Source organism: Rattus norvegicus, chromosome 1 (genome assembly GCF_021556685.1).
Source record: "Rattus norvegicus strain SHRSP/BbbUtx chromosome 1, alternate assembly SHRSP_T2T, whole genome shotgun sequence".
Classification (NCBI taxonomy): domain Eukaryota; kingdom Metazoa; phylum Chordata; class Mammalia; order Rodentia; family Muridae; genus Rattus; species Rattus norvegicus.
Window position 1 is genome coordinate 227,963,233 of NC_141534.1, and position 24,268 is coordinate 227,987,500.

The following is a 24,268-nucleotide window of genomic DNA, read 5'->3' on the forward strand; positions in this document are numbered from 1 at the left end:
GTCCAATAAAAGACATTGAAATAGAAGAGAGGTCTTTGGTTTGTCATGTGTGCCCTACCTGGGATGAAGAGACATTTGTTCCTGGCTCCCCAGGAAAAGTTATAACACCGAAAGAAAAATAACTTTAGTATTATTTCTAGTCTAACAATCTCCATGTACTCGGTTCCTTCTATATTCAGAGCTCAGTGCAATCTTCAGATTTTAAGTCAAATAAAGGGGGAAAAAACCCACACACACGGGGCTGGGGATTTAGCTCAGTGGTAGAGCGCTTACCTAGGAAGCGCAAGGCCCTGGGTTCGGTCCCCAGCTCCGAAAAAAAGAACCAAAAAAAAAAAAAAAAAAAAAAACCCACACACACTGGGAGTTGAAAGCAATCAGCTCTGTGTCTGTCTTTATCCCATAAGTTGGTACAGGACCTGCAGTGCAAATAATAGCACACCGTAGTGGAAAGCAGAGATAATGTCTACATTTATCCAAGGAGAATTGAAACGTGAGGCCAACTCCACGTTTATCAGCACAGTGGGTCTACCAGCCCAAATCACTTCAATCCCCACCTAACTCACACTAATAACCCTTCCCAGTCTCTCAGCCTCAGCTTATTGACCCCTTCTAACCCGCTGCTCTCAGATGTTCACTCTCTGGCCACCCACCTCTGCCACACCTTGGACCTTATCATCATACAGAAACGTTACAGGGAGAAGCTTATGAAAACCCTCTGGGATGGGGTATACGCATACAGTGGACCATACCTATAATCCCTTCACTAGAGAGACAGAAGCAGGAGGATTACTCCAAGTTCCAGGGAAGCCGGGATATATGGAGACACTCTTTCAAATAAACAGCAGCAACAAAACACCTCAGGAATGGCTTTAATCATTAGTTTATTGAATTAGCCATCCATTTTTATTTTGAATTTACAGCCCTATGCCCACCTACTCCTGGGTTCCTACCAGTTGCCTCTCTATCAAGTCAAGATACTGTTCAGTCATTTCAAAACAGTATTCTTGTGTTCAGGGACTAGGTCCCTAGTTCCCAGAGTCTCTTTCTGCCTTCCCTCTAAGCTGGTAAATTCCACCCCTCTGGTATGAAGGGCAAAATGGTACAAAACCAATCAATGATTCATTTCTTTTACTTGTCTGTTTAATCGATACCTACTGAGCTATAAGTACGAGCAACAAATAACCACATTGCTATTTGCAAATTCGTTTTAAAGTGGCTTATCTTTTTAAGAATTTTCTAAAAATATTTCAAACTCTGGAGCATACAGACATCCCTTCCACAGGTCCTGTTCCTCTGTAGGCCCCCTTTGCTTGTTCAGTGGCTGACACTGTCATGACTATTCAATACCACTTCGTTTCTATCACAACATGAGCACCTCTGTCTCTCCACTCACTTTCGTTCCTGTGAGAATTTGGAAGTACTAATCTCTCTCTCTCTCTCTCTCTCTCTCTCTCTCTCTCTCTCTCTATCTCTATCTCTATCTCTATCTCTATCTCTATCTCTCTCAAATGTATTCTTCTACCTAGGCTCTTTGTACCTCTAGTTTAACATCTACTATGCTTTGTGCTAGGGACATTTACTTAAATGGAGCTCTGAACTGTATCTAAAGAGCTCACTGACTAGTAGAGAAATAAAAGTCTAAGTGTGCCTGTGCATGTGCCTGTGTGTGTGTGTGTGTGTGCGTGTTCACGTGCCACACACACACATGGTAGTAATCATTTCCTTTCTAAAATCAAACATGTTTGAAAGTAACAGCATCCATGAAAAGAAATTAATAGACTGAAATGAGTTAATGAAGGTTAAGACAACTTAAAAAAAAGGCTTAGTGACATTTCTTATTTATTAATCAATGTAACCTATGTCAGTGCTATTTTAATTAATTCTCACAGCAATTCTGTGAGGAGGAAATAATGTTATTATCTCCCTTCACACATGAAGAAACAGGCAGAGAAAGATCCCCTATATTCCAGCTTAGAAGTAATGCCGTTAGGGTACCAAGATCTTTGACCCTAGATCTGTGTCCTAACTACAATATGTTGGTGAGAAAAAAATGGAGAGAGAGAGGACAGACAGATAGGAAACTTAGCAGAAGCAGAAGTGCAGGCAATGACTTTGCATTTGGTCCTGCATGGGATCACAACCCAACTGAATCCCAATGTGAAATAGAGCAGGAGAACGGGCTAAGAACTCCACTCATTCCCACCCTGCTGGATAGAACGCCTCATTGCCATAGACCCAGTGGACACATCCTTTCATTCGGGACCTCTTAGAAGGCACCTCCCCTGCTCTGTCTTCCCATTGCCCACTGCCTTCCTCCTTGGCTTCCTAACTGAGGGCATTCCTCTACCTTTCTTTCATGGTCCCGCTTCTCTAGCCATGTGTCATCCCTCAGCAACTGATGTTCACAGTGCACTTCCTACAAACTTCCACAGGTCATGTGGAGGTGGATGAAGGGTAAACTCTATCTGCAGAGATCGCTACTTCTTTCCTGGGCTAAATACTCTCCTGCCCGTCAGAAAGGAAATTTCATTGCTCCTGTCCTTTTGTATAGGGCTGATGATCTCAATTGTGTGTGGAATCTGAATGAGGGTGGGAAAGCAAGCCATTGAGCAAGAGAGTAGAGTGGTAGGTATCCTGACTGAGAGGAAAGAGGAAATGATACGCATAAGTCAAAAGAAGTAGAGTTCTAGATGTTGAAACACTTAGTGATTTGATGGATAACAGGAACACTAAAGGAATAATATTAGGCATGTATTGTTTACTGAAAACTGGCAACCAAAATGACTAGATTTTAGGTACTCCTGTTAAAAAATAAGTAGGCTGAAGACATGTCACAGAGGGTAATAGTATGTATGGCTCTGGTAGATAACCCAAGTTCGGTTCCCTGCACCCATGTTGGGCAGCTGTCAATGATCTGTAACTTCGGCTTCAGTTGAATTTGACGCTTCTGCCTACCGCAGCCCAGCATACCCACATAGGCACAAACAGGCAAGTTTTAATTTTAAATTTTAAAAACACAAAATTTTAAAAATAAAATATTTTTAATAAATAAATTAAAGGGTGGAGAGATGTAAAAGATTTACGTGTCTCTAACTATGTGTGTATACGTCTCTATATGTAACACACACACACAAACATATATATATACTCATCTACTGAAACACGATATTGTACACATTAAAACCTATGCTAAACAAAATTCTTTCAAAACTAAGGATTAATCTATGTCACCTCAAAAGTGTCCCCATATATTGTTCAAATGGTACTAATGACTCCCCATTCTTCAAGTCCTGAAGCTATAATTGAAGCTGTTTCATTCATTCTCCCTCAAGCCACACTTTCAACTTAGTCACCAAAACCTACTGAATATACTTCCTTAGGAACTTCCAAATCTTTCCCACTTTATTATTAGTGATAACCTTTATCTTCAGCTGCTTCCTCCAGTTCATTATGAACACTCCCCAGGCATGATTGAACCATCCTAAGTGGACAGATCTCCGCTGCTCCTTTGAATGACCGTGGGGAGTAAAGCTCTCTAGTCTCAGCAATGCTCTCACAATCTGTAGACCCGGGGAGAGTCACATGTCCGTTGAAGCAACATGTGCTGTATGCTCTCCTCATAGAACTTAGTATATATAACTAACCATAGTATACATAGTAGACACAGGATAACTAATCTTCCCTGGTAATGTTAGAGCTAGCCTGAGCATTATGGCCTTATGTAATCGTATCAGTAGTGGGGTCATTCCCTGTCCCACATCTGTTTTCTCTTATTCTAGTAATAGAATTTCATTTTCCTTTAGGGAACTGCCCCTCCCCTTATGTCGGACTGCCAGCCGAGATAAACATTTCACTTGCTTCAAAGCTCAACACGTGGCTCAGGATGACCCATGAACCACTCTCCCCTTGGACAAATGACTGGCCCAAATGTGGGATACATACTCCCATTCAATGACCAGAACACACTATCTTCCTTTTGGGGGTTTAATGCCACTGCTGGGTAAGAGAATTACTGAGAGTCACATGACCTTTGAGGTTTTGTGGAAACCATTCGCCTGAGAGTGAAGCTAACAAGGGAAAGTGAAGAGTCACAGACATTAGTATCACCTCTGGCTTTTGAGCTAGACAAGTCCATAATCAGTCTTTAAAACAAGACAAAACAAAACAAAATTTGGCTGTAGAAGTTCAGAATTCACAATTCTTCACATAAAGAAGGCACATAAATGTCTACAAATTGACTAGGAGTCACACATGCCAATGTCCTTAGGTAAACCTCTACCTGGATTGTGAACACTACTAAGATTAAATCCTTAATTGTTTCTGTAATAGAACAAAAAGCATTGTAATTAATGGAAGTTAGTTTGGCTCACGATAGGGTCTATTTAAAAGAAAAGTATAGACCCCATAAATTCTGTAAAAAAATATCATCTGCTATTTTCAGAACTGTGGGATGAGATAGGTAAAACTGTTTCAACTGATAAATTCCCTGTGTACTCAACTGCTTGCCATTGTGTATTTAAGTGACATGAGTTGGGTTCTGGACACCTGACCCCAAGATGATTCCCTCTGTGTTCTTTATAGGCCTACAATGTTTCACGTTTTACTTCCTCACTCTTCTTAATATACATTCACAGTGAGGTGAAATTGAAAAGCTGGCATTTTGATTTTGCAACCCCTACATTGTCCGTAATTGGTAAACACAAGGCCTATCCAACCAGGAGACTGGAAGGCTTAGCGCTGATCAGGTTTTTAAAAAAGTATAGACTACATAAATTCTGTAAAAAATGTCACCTGTTGTTTTGAGCCTCAAGCTCAAAACTGTATTCATGGCTCTTAGGCAAAAGTTTAGGTAGCCCTCAGTATCCTCTTAGGGAAATCAGGTACAATGCTGTCTATTCTTCCATTTGTCCCCAGTTACATCCCAAAGGAAAATCACAATGATTTCACTCCCCAAAGAACCAGCCACCACAATATCCATTCATTTTCCTTTGAGCAGAATCTGTCACTTTTTAGGGTCCTTAGAAAACATAAAATGCTTTAAGTGCATTATTTTAGCTAAATATTCATCTTCCCTATTTTAGCAACCTCCCTAAATGTGCTAAGCAGTGGTACCCTAATTTAGAAATAAGGGACAGAGGGTCAGGTTAGTTAGGAAAAGAACACACACACACACACACACACACACACACACACACACACACAGACGTACACACATAGACACACACATACACTCCTACTCGTGTTTTCTTCCTGTTCTCATTGCTCTCCCAGGACTCACTCAAATCAACACACTTATTGATGTTAATTGCTCCCTTTGGCACTCTCAAGTGTAGAGATGTGTACTATGGAAACTAATGAGAACACTACACAAGTAATTTCACTCTTAACTGTGTGCAAAGGCAAAAATAGACAAATACATAAGCATCACTGCGCGCATGCGTCTTCTAGCATGCGTGAATGTCTGTAGGTATCCATTTTTACCACACAGGAAGCCAATGTCCACTTGTCCCTGAAGCAACTTGAGGGAACTGAGTAATGTGGTTGCAAAACAAAAGATACCTGGAGATGGTTCTGCCTTGGAAAGAGTTCAGGCTCTGCTTCACAGAACTTGAACCAAGAACACAAATACCCCTCCCATCCCAAGGGGTGTTTCTGGGTCAGGACTCCCTTTTTCTGGACATTTTCCCAGCATACTGTGCTGCTTTCCTGGCTGACCTTTCAAGTTAAAACCTCTGGATGCAAGCCCATGAAAGACTGTGATAAGGGAAATCCAATGGCTTTGGGGCTCACAAGAGAAAAAACAAAAGAACAAGAAAAGGAAGGATTTTCAAAAGTTTAAACAGAACCCCAATGGAATCATATAAGTCATTCTTTGTCTATGAGGTTAATACAGCAGACCCCCCCACACACACACACACACTCCATCATCATCATCAGGTCATGCATGGCCTTTGATGGCTTTTTCAGTCAAGGTTCCCCTGCTCTGGTTCAGTCTCATCATAAGAAACAGACATGTGAAAGCAGCTAACCAGGGCAGGACTAAGATTTTTGGGTGTGAAGGGGCGTCCTGTGGAAGGCCAGGTATATCACCTAGGGACCAAAGTGGAAGTAACCATCCACTAACTCTCCTGTTTACGAAATGCCTACAGATCCACGAACACCCAGAACTCCCTCATCAACATTCATCAGCACTTAAGAATCCCATTATTCACAGGTCAAATTTAATCAGGAAATCAGGCAGCTTCATGACATCTTGGAGCAAGGTTCTTCCTGCTCAAGGTAATTTCCTGCTTACCTGAAAAGCCATCTGACTTTACCTGTATAGATAACATCTACTTTTAACATTAAAATTCGAGTAGGATTTTATGTAATGTGCTAAAATAAAACTCTTTATTATATAATTATGCTTCAGGCTTTTTCAGTTTTAGAGAATGGGTTGGGTAGCCCAGACTGGGCTCAAATTCATTATATAGCTCAGGATGACTGTAACCTTCCAATCTATGCACCACTATGCCCCACTTATGTGGTGCTAGGGACTGACCTCAGTTCTCTGTACAATATTAGCAACTAAGTTACATCCCTAGCCCTTGTTCTTCACATAGTGTCTTTTCCTTCCATCTCCAGCAAGCTTAGCCTATATTTAAGGCTACAAGCAAAGATTAATAAGAGAAGGTGGTGTGGTCCAGGGAAATCAGTTCTCATCTTTTAAGTTCAACATAAAACTGTTTTTAAACTGTCTTAAATGGTTAACTGAAATAGAAAATCATTCTCCCCGTGTACAAAACTCACTGAACTTAGCCACAACAAAATTCACTTTCCTGATGATACCTACATTTTGCATCTTCCATGTAAAAGAATGTCCTTCTTTCTCAATATCTAAATAACATTTAGGTCTTGCTTATCTCAACATTTCTCCTCTGGTTCGAATCCAACAGACTTTAACTGCAGGCCAATGTGCTGAGCTGAGCTGCACAGAGTTAACTCACTCTATTATCTCAAGATTTATCACTTTACAGACGAAGGCACAGGGGTGATATTAAGCTCAGTGACTCTCCCTCCTATAGCCTTGCTCATGGTCTCTGCCACTGTCACCACACCCATATGCTCTCTGGGGCAGCCCCCTGTAAAGCAACTCCCCAGGATAGCTCGCATTTGTCTTTATCCTTGAGGAGACCTGCTCAAGCTGTGCCATGGCTGCTGGTAAGTAAAACTACTCTTGGTAACCTCACGCTTGGAATCCATGATTGCAGGCAATTCACGGAAGGATAAATACAGCAAGTACCCATTGCAAACCAACTCTTCACAAGAGACTTTGCCCTGTAGTCAAATGGTCAGAGTTTTATTCCTCTCTATACAGATTTATTATTCCTACAATTGATAATATGCATCTGGTTTTACTCCTTTACATGTCAGTTCCCTAACCAGTACACTGTTAGCCCAAAGACTCCAAGAATAAAGGCTTCTTCTTTTTCAACCAAGCAGGCCAACAGCCATGCATATCTCTTACCCTTAGGCATTCCACCAGAGCAGCGGTTCTCAATCTTCCTAATGCTGTGACCCTTTAATACAGTTCCTCATGATGTGGTGATCCATACCATAAATTGTTTTCCTCGCTACTTCATAAATATAATTTTGCTACTGTTATGAATCATAATGTAAATACCTTATATTTCTGATGCTACTAAGCAACCCCTGTACAAGGGTGGCTGGACTCCCCAAAAGGGTCTGTGACCCACAAATTGAGAAGCACTGTTATGGCGGCTGGCATTTCCACATACTCCGGGGGTTCCTAGTCAGAGCTTAGCCTGCCAACTGTAGGCATCATACAACTGACATAGCAAACAAAACTTGGTATTTGCTGACAAATTAACAACCACTAACAATGGTTAGAGCTAGGCATCACTTCAGAATTTTAAAGTATAGACCATTCATAAAATGAAATCATGTTATGAAAACCAAAGAAAGCACAATGCTATCTCCATAGCCACAAGCAACACAATCGTCATCACTGATCCCTTCTAGAAGTCCTTTGTGCGTGTCTGATTGCTTCTCCTGTTACTCTGAACATCCTATCTACCCTGAACAGAAAAGGCTTTTCTGCAGACATCTCTAGCCCGAAACCTTACCTTCAAATGCTAACATGCTACATAAAACACTGCATAGATATTCTTTCTAAGAAAACAGTCAACATTGTGGTTTTAGTGTGGTGAAAATTCACCACCTTCTTTGCCACACACAAACACACACACACACACACACACACACACACACACACAGAGCTCTTGTTCTAACTTGTGACACATGTGATAACACCCCCATCCTCAGCACAACTGGGTAAAAACTCAAAAACATTCCAGAGACATTTGCAAATTATTTACTGCCCTAAGCTGAACCACATCTGGTTTATTGCTGGGAAGAAAGAATAACAAAGGATGTCTAAAGTGTTAAAAGGTCAGTGCAGTAAAGGATGAATAAGATAAGAAATACCTCTGCCCTTACAGTGCCATGATCTTACACACAGGAACTCAATTTACCACGCCTAAGTCTCAAGCAAAGCTTAGTCCCCTTTGATCCGCAGGGAAATGTTTTACACTGTACAATAGCAGATCTTTTTACACTAGCTATTGCATCAATTCATTGGTCCTCTGTAACTACTGGCAGGGCTGTATTTCCACAGCGGGGTTGTAAAAAAAACTTCACGAAGTAGTAGTTATTTCCTGTTATGTATATATAAACTTTCTTAGTATTCTCTGTAACACGAAAAGCTGTGGACCCTCACTATAAAGGCTTTTGTAAAAAATCCATAGAGGCTATAGGACTTTAATGTGTTTGCTTGTTTGAAGTGGATGAGAGAGTAGTTCTCCCCACTAACTAGAGGCTCTCAGATTCTTCAATCTAAGTTCTATTCTGAGTCCAGGAGAACAGAAGTCTCCCTACTCTTGTAAGTTAAGAACCATTCTAGTATCAACAAAGCCAGGTCCTTCTAAACTAAATATTAGTGAACCATGACTGGATATTTGCGTCCAGTGTACTGAGCTACCCAATTCAGGAGGGATGGGGGGGATTTCACTTCTGCACATTGGATGGAATGATTCTCTAATCAGGAAGAAGCACAGAAGAGAAGCTTGAACCAGAATTTTAGGTTCCCACTGTGCCTTTGTATGTGAGGAATCATCACCTGTTCCAATTTCTTGATCCCTTGTATGTCAAATGTGCACCAAGGTTGTTTCTGAAATTAAGAAATACGTGTCATTTTGAGAACTTAGCCTCCCCATTACAGCTGGCATAGAAGCTGCTTAATGCTGGCTGAACTGAAAACATCTCCTGAAAGAGTTGAGATTTTCCCCTTGGCACTACTGAGGTATATATATATATATATATATTTCGTGCTCAACTGTAAAAAGACCCGGCATGGACTCTGTATCTTTCACAGAAGAGAAACTCCAACAAAACTCCAGGAGGCAATTCTACTGCAGGTGACTGGTGCTCTGGCAACAAAATCTGGCTGGGTGCCCTAAATTCTTTAGGGGACCAAGGAAAGGGTGGGGAATGAGATATAAACCATGTCCCTTGCCCTGGTCTCAGCCCTCCACTGAACTGGCTTCTCTGGAAGCCATCCTCCCTATGGGAGGGAGGGTAAAGAGCAAGACCTCGCCTGCCCTCTTGTCCTCTGAACCCTCACAGCTGCTTCCCAGCTTATTACTAGAAGCAGGACCAGGAGCTCTGCTCCTGACAGCTTGTCCCAGTGGCCTGAGCCAGGCGAGGACTCTCCACCCATCCTGCCATCCTAGGCGTGGAGTTCAAAGGAAAAGGTTCTCAGAAACCATCTGTGCCCTCTTGCTTCAGCAGCATTAATGGGCACCCTCTTGCCCCGCGGCCTTGAAGCACTATGTGAACGCCCCCAAATGCCTCTATGGCCCTCCCACCTTGGCTCTACACCCAACCCTAGTCTGCTAAGAACCGCGGCAGGGCTCCCTCCTTGGATCAGTCCCAAAGAAGTTGTGAGGTTCTTAGGAGGGGCATTTATCGGTGCCCTCTCCAGTCCCGTTTCTGGTAGGAACATGGGAAAGAGGACGAAATCCAGGCCATTGGGGCCACAATACAAATCGGTGGCGCTGCCAAAGGTCTCATAAAAACGTATTGGCATTTCTCTCAGAATGGCAAATCGAATGAAAATCCACCAACAGCACCTCATCAAAACATTCCTGCCGCTCGCCACAACAGAATACCCCAGGTTTCACCAGTAGAAGATTCCCAAATTCCCGGAGCCGAACACTCCAGCCGCTTTCGGTGTCTCCCAGGTCCCTCCCCGCCCAGCTCCGGGGGCCCATATTTGGATTCTGGCCAAAGGAGGCAGCAGCCAGGACCCCCCCCCCCTAAATCCATGGGTCCCTCCCCGTGTCCTGCCCCCTTCCTCTCTCCCCACCACCTCCCGACCAGGCGCTGCACTCCAAGCTCTCCAGAGCCCAGCAGTTCCGCGGCCCAAGAGGTTAATCCAGGTTTTTCTCTCCCAGTTAGAACCAGGAGCGTTCTCACTCCTTGGCCTCCCAAAGGTCTCAACCTTCCCTGCCACAACCACTCTCAGGAGTATTTCTTCAAGCTAAAGAGCACTTCTGGACTTTCCAGGTCCAAAGGTTCAGACCAGTCTGAACCTGTCCAGGGGCACTCCATATTTTCCTACCTGTCCCTCTTTGCTTGTAAAAACAAATTAAACAGGGATCCCAGCAACTTCGGGGCATGTGTGTAACTGTGCAAGGAGCGCGAAGCCCAGAGCATCGCCCTAGAGTTCGGGCCGCAGCTGCAGAGGCACATCTGGAAAAGGGGGAGGGGTCGAAGCGGAGGGGACAAGAAGCCCCCAAACGACTAGCTTCTGGGTGCAGAGTCTGTGTCACCGGGGGTTAGTTACCTGTCCTACGTTGATGAATCCGTACTTGCTGGCTATGCGGTCTGCCTCCGCGAATCCGCCGGCGATCTTCACTGCCCAGTGGTTGGTGTAGACACGCGTCCGGCACACTGGGAGCAGACAGCCGGCGAGCAGTGCCAGCACGCACAGCAGATCCCGCCGTCCCGGGCGACAGCAGCGGCTCCCCCAGCCCCAGTCCATGGTCCCGGCGCTTCGCCGCTTTCGCCCGCCCGCTGGCTCGCGCGCTAAGCGGCGCGCACAACTAACTTCTCCGGCCTGGGCCGGCGGGGCGCGCAGCCTGGAGCGGTCGGTAGGAGGCAGAGAGCCCAGGAACGGAGCAGAGCTGCGAGCCCCTCGCAGGCTCTTAGACCATCCCTGGGGCAGCGGGTACCGGGGCGACGGGCTCTGGGCCGGTGGGGTGGTTAAGCGATCGCTCCCCGGCTGGCACGGGAAGCGGCGGAGTGGGACTGGCGCCTTCGCCGCGGGCTCTCCCGGCTCCGCTCGAGGACTCTTCGTTTGCCTCTTGCTCCTCTTCGGCCCCGGAGCGCCGCAGAGACGACTGGCCCGAGCGCAGGCAGCGGCCGGGCGCCCCCTCTGCTGAACCGGGCTCCCAGTGCTCGCTCGCCCGCTCGCTGCGCTCCCTCCGGCTCCGAGCGCGCGGGGACTGTGAGTGGCGACAGCAGCAGCGCCCGCTCCGCATAAATGACTCCCCCGCCCCCCGGAGCACCCCTCCTTTCCCACATCTCCCTCCTCCTCTACTCCTCCGCCCTCACGAGCGGGGCCTCAGCCAGTCGCCACCCAGGTCCTAGCGCCTCCCAATTCTCCCTGCTGTAACCTCCCGGGTCGGGGCAGGAAGGCCAGTCTCCCTCAAGGGTTGAGGGGAGAGTGCCTCCCGGGTCTTGATTTCTATCCTTTTTATTTCGCCAGGCTGGATTTGGATTAATTTTCCCTTACTCTGGAAAGTCTAGGATTTACACGATAATGAGAGGGAAGTATGGCAAAGATTCATTCATCCCGGCTCTAAATGCCCTGGACTAACTAAGCATTTTAAGGTCATTCTTGTCTCAATTGCCAAACAAATAACTTCGAGACTTTAACTTCGCTAATTCTTTACGCTTTTCAGTAACTGTTTATCTTATGCATTCTGCTCCCCGGAGAAGCTGCCACACAGGACAGTTAAGTCTCATTCACTCTTACAAAAGCCAAAGCCAAAAGTCTGTCGCCTGCTGACTTGGGAGATCAGCACTGGTACTCAGCAGCAACATCACAGGAGGGTGAAATTCCGTGCTTAGAGCTAGGAAAGATATTTCTATGAATATCTGCAGTACCAGAGAACAGACAAGTGTTGGTTGCAAGGGAGTGGCCATTCATTTGTTGTGTCCTTATCTCCAAGGGCTTCATTTGCCTCAGCAAGGAGAGTTTTCCAACTTTCCAAGTAGGACATGGGAGCAGTGGAGGAAAGTAATATTAAAGGACCACAGAGGAAGTCAGATGAAATGCCATTACAGCACTGCGACTTTAGACACAGCAGAGGATGGCGGCTGGCCTTCTTCAAGCTTCTCCAACCTCTCTGTCTTTTGCAGGTGAGGGGCCAAGGAGTGGTTTATTGTAAAAAGAAAAATTGGTCTTTATGAAAGGTTTGCCTAACCTTTAAAGAAGCAGCTGTCCTGAACGCTCCCATCCTTTCCCCTCCTCTTTCAGCCCTTATCTTTCTTCCTAAAGACTAGTTGGATGCGTCTGAGATTAACCCATTTCAGGATGATTTTATTGCCTGAAGGATACCTGTGAGCTTAAATCTACTAGCACCTTGGAACACACATTTTATGGCATTTCGCATATTGCATAAATATATTTTTCTTTCAAACAAACTCAAAATAACAAGATCTGTACATTACAGATCAGGAGGTAGATGTGAAAAACAGATACATTTTCCAGAAGGGCATGTAGTCTATTGGTATTTTTATCTGGTGAGTTTAACACATCTGTCTTGAGGACCCGGTATATGATTCCTATCAGATCGTTCTGAACATTGTTCAGGTGAAGGGGGGGACATAAAATACTGGTGGAATTTAGGCTCAGAATTCTCTAGAGAAAATGTTCACTGTTACTTGGCATTGTTTTTGTAAAGAGAGAAACCTAGGCATTTTGCTTGGCTCTAGAGAGTCAGTATAGTCTGGCTACTGGCCAGTCCCTTTGGACAGACCTCTTAACATCCCTCCCAAACATAGATTCCAGAGTAAGGGGGCAGGGAGGGAGAGAGGGAAAGAGGAGAGAGAGCGAGAGCGAGAGCGAGAGCGAGAGCGAGAGCGAGAGCGAGAGCGAGAGAGAGAGAGAGAGAGAGAGAGAGAGAGAGATATCTGTTCATTGCCAGGGTGACCATCTGCATCTATTCTACTAAAAGTTGCTGAATTCCAGACAGAACAATGTGAGTTCACTGATGATCTAAATCTCAGCACATATGTAAGAGACAGAATTGGATTTGCTCTCTGTTGGGCAAGAGAGCTTAACTCACTTAGATCAGCAGGAGGGTGGTCACAGTACAAAGTACTCTGAGAGTCAAGCTTGAGACATGACCCTGTAGATTTCTCTCTAGAATTCTGGAACTATATCAACAGCTCGCGCGCGCGCGCGCACACACACACACACACACACACACACACACACACACACACACACACATCTTGAAGGCCATGTTGCCTCTGGGTTTGAATTGTGGATTTAATGAAGAGAAATGCCTGAGTCTCCTGAGAGCTAAAAACTGTTCCCCCAGGATAACAAAATTGCTCATTGCTAATTTTTCCACAATACATTTATCTTTCTTTTCCACTAACACTCTTGCATTCTGCAAGTGTCTTCTGTTTGGCATATCCAATTATAATGAAGGAATCAGGGGGAATCACTCAGCCAATTCTTGCACCGAGGTTTAGCTTCTAAAAAGGGAGGGGTCTTCCCTTTTTGATATAAGTGTGTTTAAAAGAGAAAACTCCGCTGGTGAGAAGGCATTTACCACTAAGCCTGATGTAAAAAATTTAAATACATAGAAAGAAGATATCCCTGTCTGTTGATAAAAACACTTTCCCTTGAGTTAAGAGTCTTCATTAGCTTCCTTGAATGGAGTCTCTTTTGGCCAAGAATGCAACTTTCAGATAAGGACTCAGAGCTACAGCAAAGGTCTGCATTACTCTGTCACTTCAGGTATGCTGCTTATGACAGTTAGCCTTATCACAACTCCTCAGAAGTCAAAGGGCAGTGGGGGAGGGGTGACTGATGGCCTGGTGGTGGCAAAGCCATTGCTGACATTAGACAAGATGTCCAAAGTCCAAGCTTTGGATAAAAAAAAATAACACCTCAAGCATATCATACATCAATGTATGCTCTCTTCATAACTGCCATACATGTAATGAGACAGTTTTACATGCCCACCCTGTTCTATACCTAGCAAATTATGACTTGACAATGAAGCTTCACTGGTATTTGGCCCCGTTGCCGAGGCCCCTTACAGTTCTAAAAGAATCTTTAAGTGAAATCTAAGCAGCATAGTCAAAGTCCACAAAAATGCACACGTACTCCATAAGGGTGTACTGAGACTTCACAAACTGGAATTATTCTGGGAAGAGTTTGCTTTATAAGATACTCCATTTCTTCCTCAATGAAAGTTAACCTTTAAAATTTCTAGGCTTAAATTCTGTAATTCAGTGATAAATTCATAATGGAGACTTTGAAGCCAACCAAGGGGAAAAAATGTGGCTAGATTTTCACAGCTCAGTAGAAGAGTTACTGAGTCATGTGATCCCAAACAGCTTTCCAATATGTGAAATTCAGGAATAGCAATAAAAATTCATCAGATTTAATAACGGTAATAGTAATAAGTTATGCAAATAAGCCACATTTATTAGGCATTTGTTATATGCTAGGCACTGAGCCAAGTACATTTCAAGTCCTAATCTCATTCATTAGAAAATCAAAGTTGAAGGAGACCTTCGATAGCACATTGTCCAATTTTACTTAATAGATAAAAATCATGGAGTTCAACAGAAAGCCATTTTGGAGGACAGTAATTTAATCAGAGAAGAATAAGGTAGATGGACAAATAACAGAAACAATAGGAGGAAAGACTCTCAGGCCAAAGAGAGTAGTATGCTTCGAACCAAGAATTAGCATTAACCTAATTTACATATGCAGTCTGGAAAAATAAATTCAATCAGGAAAACAGAAATCTGACTTCCCCTCTCAGATGTCTCAGGTGCTGAACTAATGTCACTTAAAAATATGAGACATGACGCACAGTGTCCCCAAGACAAAGGTCAACTCAAAGCTTGATATTCTGTGATCTTAAGAGGGGACACATCCTACAGACCTTAGGAAGCACCTTAGTTATTTCTTTTCATGTTTGAAGTTGATTTAGATGGACACCGTTGACCACCTTCTCTGTGCATTAAAGCCTGAAATGACAAACTGGTCCTCAGAAAGCTTTCTGTAGTGGTACAATGTTAAAGCACTATTTCTAGATAACCCTTCCCCTGCCCCAAATACTGAACTTCAGGCAGATCTCATAGTAAAGCTAATACCACCTCCTGAAGTCCCTTCAGACTATGCTTTAGCCTGAATGCTACTGGATACTCAGCCTATTTAAGCGTAACTTGTCTTGAAAGGAACAACATAGCTAGCTTGCTATGCCTTGGATTTCTCATGTAATGAGCTTTTACAGCCCCAGCCAATACATAGCTTTAATGTAGGCTATGTACTGTTCTGTGCCCCCAACCTACAGTAATAGAAGTGTGTGTGTGTGTGTGTGTGTGTGTGTGTGTGTGTGTGTGTGTGTGTTGGGGTAATCATTTGCTAAAACAGCCAACAGATTGGAAGCACATTGTAAAACAAATATCCACTATAAATATTAGAGACAACATGTGCATATAGCTTGATAATGTCTGTTGGTGGTTATGTTTGCAATTTGAGTCAGTTGAGATCAGTAAAATGACTTCTCCCTGAGTAAAACTCCATTTAAAAAAATTCTGTAAAAATCCCTTGATTCTTTCCCATGCCATGTCTTCTGTGCTATTCTGCAAATACAGAGCAAAGTCCTTTGTCGGGGACAGCAAAAGAGACAAACTACAGATACAGGCCAATAACCTCCAACTACAGACAGAAGATACAAGGAGAGAAGTGGGGGACTCAAATTCGGGCTCAAATTAATCCAAGTGGAAGTTCTGCTCATTCCTTCATATGATACCAACACATGTTAGTGCCTCTGAGGTCATCTATACTGTGTTAACCAACACAGCTTCACAGAAGGGTGAAGACTGGGGATGAGTTTTTTTCTTTCAGACAGGAAGTGAAACAACTTTCTGTCTCTTCCTAGCTTCTAGCTTCTAATTTCCTTCTAGCTTCCCCAGCAGCCATGCCCCCTTCATAGTGGATGCAATGGGGGAAACATTAATGTCTTTCCATCTTATTTGAGTCTCTAATTGGTGGAGAAAGCAGGCAGGGGAAGGATGCAGGAAATGAAAGGAACAGCTTAGGTCTTGGGCTGCTCCCCATCAGAAAAACTAAGTCCACATCCCATGTCAGCAGCCCCCCACCCGGAGTAAGCACCCCATTTCCTTCCCCTCTTTAAAACTGCCTCACTCTATAGCCAGGCTGTTCTAAACTCACAGCAGTTCTTCCTCAATGTTCAAAATTCTGGGATTAAGGATTTAGAGTTTCTAGAGTGACTCTGGAATCTACCCTCTCAAATATGTAATTGTCTCCTTTATTCTTTTGATTCTCCCAGAAAACCAGGTAACAGCTGACTCAACAACATAATCTCACTGGGAAAACAACATTAAAGGTGCCTTAGGAATTAAAATATTTTACGAAGGAATAACCCTAACTTCATTAGTACCAAATGAGACATTCTGAAATGAAACACATCAATATGACTTTTATATATTACTCTGAAACATGATAGTCTTGGAAGATATTTTTATGAATAATATATCTTATAATATAGTATACATAATACAAATTATATATAAGGGATAGGTACATACGTGCGTGTGCATGTATATCCCTTAACATACTTGCAGCTTTAGACATTTGTGAAGAGTAAACAGATACTACACTGTCCCTGTACACTGTACACACTACAGGTTGATAATTTGCTTTGTCTTCTTGACACAAGAGACAAGGCATATTTGTTCCTTTTCATGTTGCTTGTTGATCAAATGCATGACAGGAAGCAACTTTGAGAAGGAATGCTTTGTATTGGTTCACAGTTTGAAAGAACACAGTGCATCCTGGATGGGGAGGTTTTCATGGCTGGTGGCTCCAGAGTAACAGAAATGTGTAGCTAAAAATGGTCACTCCCTCAAGTCTTCACTGAGCAAAAAGCAGAGCATGCATGGGCCAGGGTTCAGCAATAAACTTCAAAGGCCTCCCCCTAATGACTCACTTCCTCCAATGAGACTCTACTTCCTAAAGGTACCAAAACATTCCAAAACAGCATGCCTAACTCAGTGTCAACTATTCAAACACATGAGCCAGTGAAGACAATTTGCATTCAAACCACAATACAGTGTAAAAAGGAGATATGTGAAGCTAATGCTGGTATAACATAACAGTTTTCTTTCTCTCTTTCTTCCTTCCTTTCTTTCTTTCTTTTTCTTTTCCTTCCTTCCTTCCTTTTCTTCTTTCTTTCTTTCTTTCTTTCTTTCTTCCTTTCTTTCATACGAGAGTACACTGTGGTTGTCTTCAGACACACCACTAGAGGGCATTGAATCTCATTACAGATGGTTGTGAAACACCATGTGGTTGCTAAAAATTGAAGTCAGGACCTCTGGAAGAGAGCAGTCAGTTCTCTTAACTGTTGATCCATCTCTCCAGCCCCAACATACTCTTTTTCACTAGATTTTTCTTTAAACAAGTAGAAGAAATAATCTAAAATAACAATTAAAAAGTATAGTAAGTGCATAAGCAGGTAACTTAGTTACTTATTATTAAATTAGAAAGTGATCTGTGTACCTAATTGCATGGTTTTTACTTTTATTCAACTGGAATATGGTGCCTCCTTCTTTTAGCAGCATCCAAGATTGAAGGAATGAATACTCTGTGATATGGTGTCATAGGGGTTACCATGTCACTTGGTGACAATCGTTCTCAGCTCCTTTTAAATGTACGAGCAAACTGTTGTACCGGGGACCCATCCTAGGCTGAAATGTCTTCATATGGCATGCGACTCTAATGTTCCATCACTCTCAAAACTGTGTGTCTAGATCACTGTCATCATGTGTGACACAAACTGCATTCTGACTTCATCAGAGTCAGATTTAGTTTGTCCTAACACACTGGCCAATGCTGTTGTCATGTTTATATTTTTTGTTTGTTTGTTTATCATGCTCTCATCACAGACTTTTGGTGATACAGAAACAGAATTTAGACAGCTTTATTTCCATTGCCCTTAGATTCACAATTCATCCCCAAGAGCCAAACCTCCCAGTAGCTGTTTCTCGGACAAGGCCTTCAGCTGAGACTTATGGTGGTGATTCTACACACCAAGAACGGCAGCAAAGTTCTATTTTTGAACAGTTTTCATTTTACACTTGAGAATAACTCACCAATAAAGTTGTTTTTCCTAAAAGCTCAGATTTTTAATTTTTTCAAAACTTTCATTGCTATTTATAAGATCCTTATTATTATCCTCAAAATTAGACACTGCAATAAAGACAGGGTGGAAATCGGATTCTCCTTTGAAACCTGGCAACTGCTACCCTTCAACTCCAGTGACTTCTTTGACTCCTCTAGGAATACATGAGCCATGAGTCCAGTGAATGATTAGAACAAAGGCAGGCTTTCTTTAATTGTTCACAACATTCAAACCACATTAGCCCTTTTCAGAGGTATGCTAGGAAGGCTATAATGTAAATTGCCTCTCTAAATGCTGAATATTGTCTTCTGTCAGTAAAGTTGAGTTTCCTGATCACATTGTTTAACACAGTTTGGCTTTGAGTGAGGAAAACTACTCTCTCTGGTATTACTGTTTGTTCATTTAAAAGTGAGAGCATTGTTTTAGGTTTCAGAAAGGGACTAAACTGTGCGAGGTGAGCAAGGATTAAGGCCACTGTGGGAAAATGGGCAATATATTCATTACCAGTCATCACTTTTCACTCCGCTTTTGTTGTCCTTCTGTATGTGTCCACTCAGATCCAAGTTGGCAAGGCCATGGAATATTTGCATGTTGACATTTTGGCAACAATATGAAAAATGAAAAGAATTTTGTGGAAAATGTCAGCAATGCAAAACACTGACATTCTGTAAGACTGGGGCAAGTAGTATGAGAGGGGGAAAAATCATAAGGGATCGTTGAAGTTTAGACTTCGGAACTCAAAGAAGCAGAATAGATGTCAGGTGGAAGAGGAAAGTTGAGCCTGCAAGTGAAAGGTGGACACCCAGAGGTCTGTAGAATAACCAAGGCCATGGTGTTGGTTGCATAAAAGAATCAGATCTGTATGGAATTGATGCTGCAATTAATACCCTGCACACTTGAGAAAACAATTTTTCTGCCCAAGAGTGTTTTGGGGGAGCTGTGGGTTTAACAGATTGATTCTCGTTATTTGAGAGATGTAACTTTCAGAAGTGGTTCGGTTCTACGTGGAAACTAATGACACCAAGGCAAATTATCTAATCAATATTCTATTATCTGGTAGCCCCTTTACGTCCACTGGGCTTTCTAGGCTGCAGTTTTTCCTGTTATTCGTTCTCTGTGTGTTTAATGATAAACTCTCTGCCAAATAGTGTTCAAGCAGGAACAGGCTCTTTCCTACATCCAAATTCAAAGCAAAATTCCCCAGAAACATTGAGATCAAAGACAAGGGGAAGTTGACCAACCTGCGTGTTAAGGATGAAAGCCCATCACCCCAACTGGATAAAGAATGACAGAGTGACTTTGATGGTTAATACCCACAGAGCACTCTGGCAGCTCTCACATAAACTTTTCAAAGTCCTTTCCAGTTGCTGTCACATTTGCTCCTCACAGTGACACATCAAATTAACAGACATGGTCATTATTTTAATGCTCTCAAAGCTGTCTGTCTCTCTATAGCAGTGGAAAGTGGCTAGTGGGATTGTTTGTTCAGCTATACATAGCGACTGAGTGATGTTGGGTGAACTGGAACTAGTGTTTTCTGTCTTGTATGTGCAGTCATTCCCAGACTCCAGTTTCACTAACAATTCTGCCAAGGTGAGTTCCCTCCTCCCCAACCAAAGTACTTCTGTCCCATCTCTGTGCTCACAGACATTCCGTGGGAAAGTCTCCCTCCTGTTGTCAGTTGGAAAGAAGTATCTGGGGATTTCGCTCACTGCCTCTCCCCAAGTCTGTCACCAGAAGGCAGTCTCTTCTCACCTCTTACCCTCATCTTTCTCCACCTCAGAGTCCAGTAAATCCTCGGCTCTCCCCCTGTCCCCAAATGGATATCCAAATCAACACTGCCCAGAAGTTTCTAAGCTGAAAGTGGAATGAGTTGCTAATTACTTAGGTCCTGCAGCGAGGCTGATGAGCTGAATTATGAAATATTTCTCATGATGAAACCATGTTTAAGAGAAACAAGAAGTCTGCTGGAATTCAGTGTGATGAAGGCTCTTATAAAAGGGCCCTCGGTAGATTCCGTGTTCATGTTTATTCTATAAGTGGCTTTTGTTATCAGAGCTGTTTTTCCATAGCAGCAGCACATTTTAAACACTGACTTCTCTACACCACAAACATACCTGCACATCCCCAATATACCTAGTTATCGGCAGAACTTCGATAATGACAGAAAAATATTCAAGTAGATGTCGGGAACCCAAGCATTCAAGAAGTCAAAGCAGAAAAATCAGAAGTTCAAGGTCATCCTATATTGGAGAGTTTGAGGCCAGCCTAAAGTGTAGAAGACCCAGCCACAAATAATACTAATGCTACTAATACTACTAATAAATACTACTACTACTACTACTACTAATAATAATAATAATAATAAATACTACTACTACTACTACTACTACTACTACTACTACTACTACTACTACTGTAGTAGTAGTAAATGTTTGCGATGAGGAATGTTTAATGTCATCTTCTTCCCTTTATGGAAACTTTAAATTTTTACCTCGCATTATTCTAAAATATTTCAAAGTCTTACTTGTACAGTTTCTACCTACCATACTCTGCCTTTCATCACCCTCTGTAAATTAATGAGGTATTCCTATCTCCATCCAGCTTTTGAATGGATGAGACTCAGATTATACCATATTTATTTTGCTTTAGCCCAATTACTAGGTAAATTATCCTTAGTCTAAATTTCTGATGGTTAACCGGCTACTTCTCCAAATGTGTTCCCCAATTACTTGTCGTCCAAGGTTATTTCAGCAGTCTACCGGGCGGGGGGGGGGGAGTGCACTTCTTTGGGCACATGTTTCTGGTCCATTATGGAGACCTCCTCTTCTCTCTTCTTGGTCCTCTTCTATACTCCTCCTCTTTCCTGGTTTCTTTTTCTCATTCTTTTCCTCTTTTGGTCCCTCCCTGTGACACCAAATCTTGTAACTGCCTACCTCTTCTCCCTGCAGTAATTGGCTGTAGCCACTTTTATTTTACTCATAGTTTTAAACTAGGGAACAAGGTTTACATAACAAAAGCTGGCCTATGTGGGGACCAGAACTTAGGGTACAGAATTTAGCATTTGAATACGTATCAGTACCAGACCAACCCCCAACAACCCTCACTTCCACTGGAATCAAATAATATAAATGTATTTAGAATAGCTTGGAAAGGAGAAAAATATAACATTGCCCCTGCTAAAACACAGCTCTTTTCATGTTAAGATAGTCCTTTCTAGAAGCAGGCTGAACAAAACATATCTTTATAACCTTGTAAACTCAGCACACATGTACTTTATATCTAGTGTTTTTCACATAATATATGGTATAAATATGTCTCCACAGTCTTTGTAATTATCATTTTAATGACCACTCTCTATTGAGTTGATGTGTAATAATTTACTAAGCTCTCCGGTTAGGCATTCAAATTGTTTATAATTTTTCATTGTTGTAAAAATACTGCAGACAGTGTCAGGAATAAAGACTGCACATGCATTAGACATTTTTCTCAGAATTGATTCACAGCTTTTGGGCCTCAAAATTAAACACATATGAAGGGGACTGACCAGGGATCTTTAATAAATGAAGTAGTTCAATATATGTGATGAATTGAATCAGCTCCACTGTTTTGGAATTTGACTTGCTACCTACCTAGTTCTTTCCATTGTCTATACATTCACCCACCTCTTTACCCACCCACCCATCTATTCATCTGTCCATTTATCTATCCAGCTACCCATCTACCAGTCTGTCAGTCAACCAATGCCAGCTCAAGAGTTTATATTTTCAAAAAGTTTAAGCCATTAACATTTAATGCTTAAATTGGTAGTACTAGGTTCTCAAATTGTCAATAGGAAGTATTAACTTCAAGAGAGGAATCATCCAAAAAGTTCACCAAAGAAAATGCTGCAGGAACTGTTGAGGAATATCGAGCAGAGCATAGAACTTGAAATACATTTTAGTGGCCAGACTCTCAGTATTGGGCTTGAGACAAATCATTGCAAGATTCAAATATTTGATATACTTTTCAGTGACCTTCACTGTAGCTCTGAAAATTTTAGGTTTTATGTGTGTGTGTGTGTGTGTGTGTGTGTGTGTGTGTGTGTGTGTGTGTTTAGACCTTTAACCAACATTATCCAGGCTGAACAGTAATCTGTCTTCAACCAGTCAGATTCTGTAAGAATTTGTGACTCCCTTTAAGCTTTAACAGTTAACTCTTAGTGAAAGTGTGAGGTCTGGGCTCTTAATTAGATTAGGGCAACGTGGAAAGGAAGCTAAGGAATGCTTTGCTCCCTCACACATCTAAAATCTCTTTAAATTATCTCCTAGTCTTAAGCATATGCAGCAATCTAGGTTTGGGGTGGAAAACAGGATGCCTGGAACCTTCCAGGTAAGGTAAGGACTTTTGTCTGGTGTTCTGCTTCCAATAGTGTTTCTAAAGTACAGGTGGGGGCTCCTGTAATAGCCAGAGGCCAGGACCAAGTTCCTGTAAATACAAGCATTCACAGCAATGGGTTTGTAAAGTTATTTGAATATGGCAGTTCACACCAATAACCCCAGCACTGCAGAAGGCAAGGCAGGAGCGCCTGAACATGCTTCAGGACAGCATGGGTTAGAGGAAGCATTCCAGTCTGGTCTGGACTAAAAAACTAAGAGTTTGTCTCCAGCTGAATAATGAAACAAATGAAGTAATTAAAATTTACTTGAGCTAAGTGTAGTGACCCTCGATTACAATCCCAGTTCTTGAGAAGTTGAGGCAGGGGGATCACGGTGAGTTCAAGGCTAAATTGTACTACCTAGTGGCACCCTGTCTTGAAAACTGCTCTTTAAATTAAAACACTACAATCTAATCACTAATCAGAGGAGCCTTATTAAAACTGAAAAATCAGCAGCAAAGATCCCAAATCTCCTTTCCAGAAAGGAGTCCGTTTCCCCGAGCCCTTCAGCTCTAATACCTGACCATTTCCCCTCAAAGTGAGATGCACTTAAAGGGTTTACATCTTTTTCCCTAAAAAGGATTCATTTCTTTCCTTTTGCTTTCCCCCTTTTCCTGCTGTAAGTCTTTAATACTCATAGCCAGCACCTTTAATTATTTAATTTCCTCACTGCATTATTTAAAGAAAAGACAGTTTGGAGGCTCCACTGTGCATGAAGAAAGTACGAGTCTATGCAAAATTGAAGGAATCCGCGTACGTCTTCACTGCAGCACATAATTTAACATAAGCGGTTTTGCAATCTTCAATCCTTTTTTCTTATCTTAACATGTCCTCCTGCAACTATGCACTAAATAGTCGTTTTGTTTAAATGTGTTAAATAAATATCAATGAAGCTAAGACCTTCCGGGACTTGAAGAGAGGCTATAGGCATGAAGGTATATCATTCAATGTTAAAAGTATTTATAAATGATCAAAATACAGACTAGAAATGCTTATCGCAGAATTTAAATATAGAAATGTCTCCCAATCTTCCAAGATAAAAATAAAGTGGAATAGCAATGATATTGGAACACAGCACGATTTATAGAGAAGCCATGATTTTTTTAAAGCTTATGACGCATACTTTACTTCAGATTTTAATTACTTTAAAGGTGGAGGTGGATGCACATAAAAATAAGGTGTTTTCCCTCCTTAATATAATTTATGACATAAAGCACATAAATATGGTGCACTTTATAACCTCCTTAACACTTCCAACCCCTAGTGATTACTTTGCTATATTTACTCTTTTTTCTCTCTTATCAGTTAATTACGTATTTATGTCTAA

The 24,268-nt window shown here is 42.2% G+C and overlaps 1 protein-coding gene across 4 annotated transcripts in view; it reads right to left on the reverse strand.

Moving 5' to 3' along the window:
- Positions 1 to 11,578, reverse strand: part of Pcsk5 (proprotein convertase subtilisin/kexin type 5) — a 431,011-nt gene extending 419,433 nt beyond the window's left edge. For 3 of the 4 annotated variants that reach the window (XM_087575048.1, XM_087575031.1, XM_087575011.1), the window contains exon 1: positions 10,907 to 11,578. Coding sequence is in view for 3 of the 4 variants with exons in the window: in XM_087575031.1 (XP_087431157.1) it covers positions 10,907 to 11,104 (198 nt within the window). In the remaining variant the exon portion in view is untranslated. The remainder of the gene's footprint in view (positions 1 to 10,906) is intronic. The other variant, NM_053823.1, reaches the window with a different exon arrangement.
- Positions 11,579 to 24,268: the final 12,690 nt, after the last annotated feature.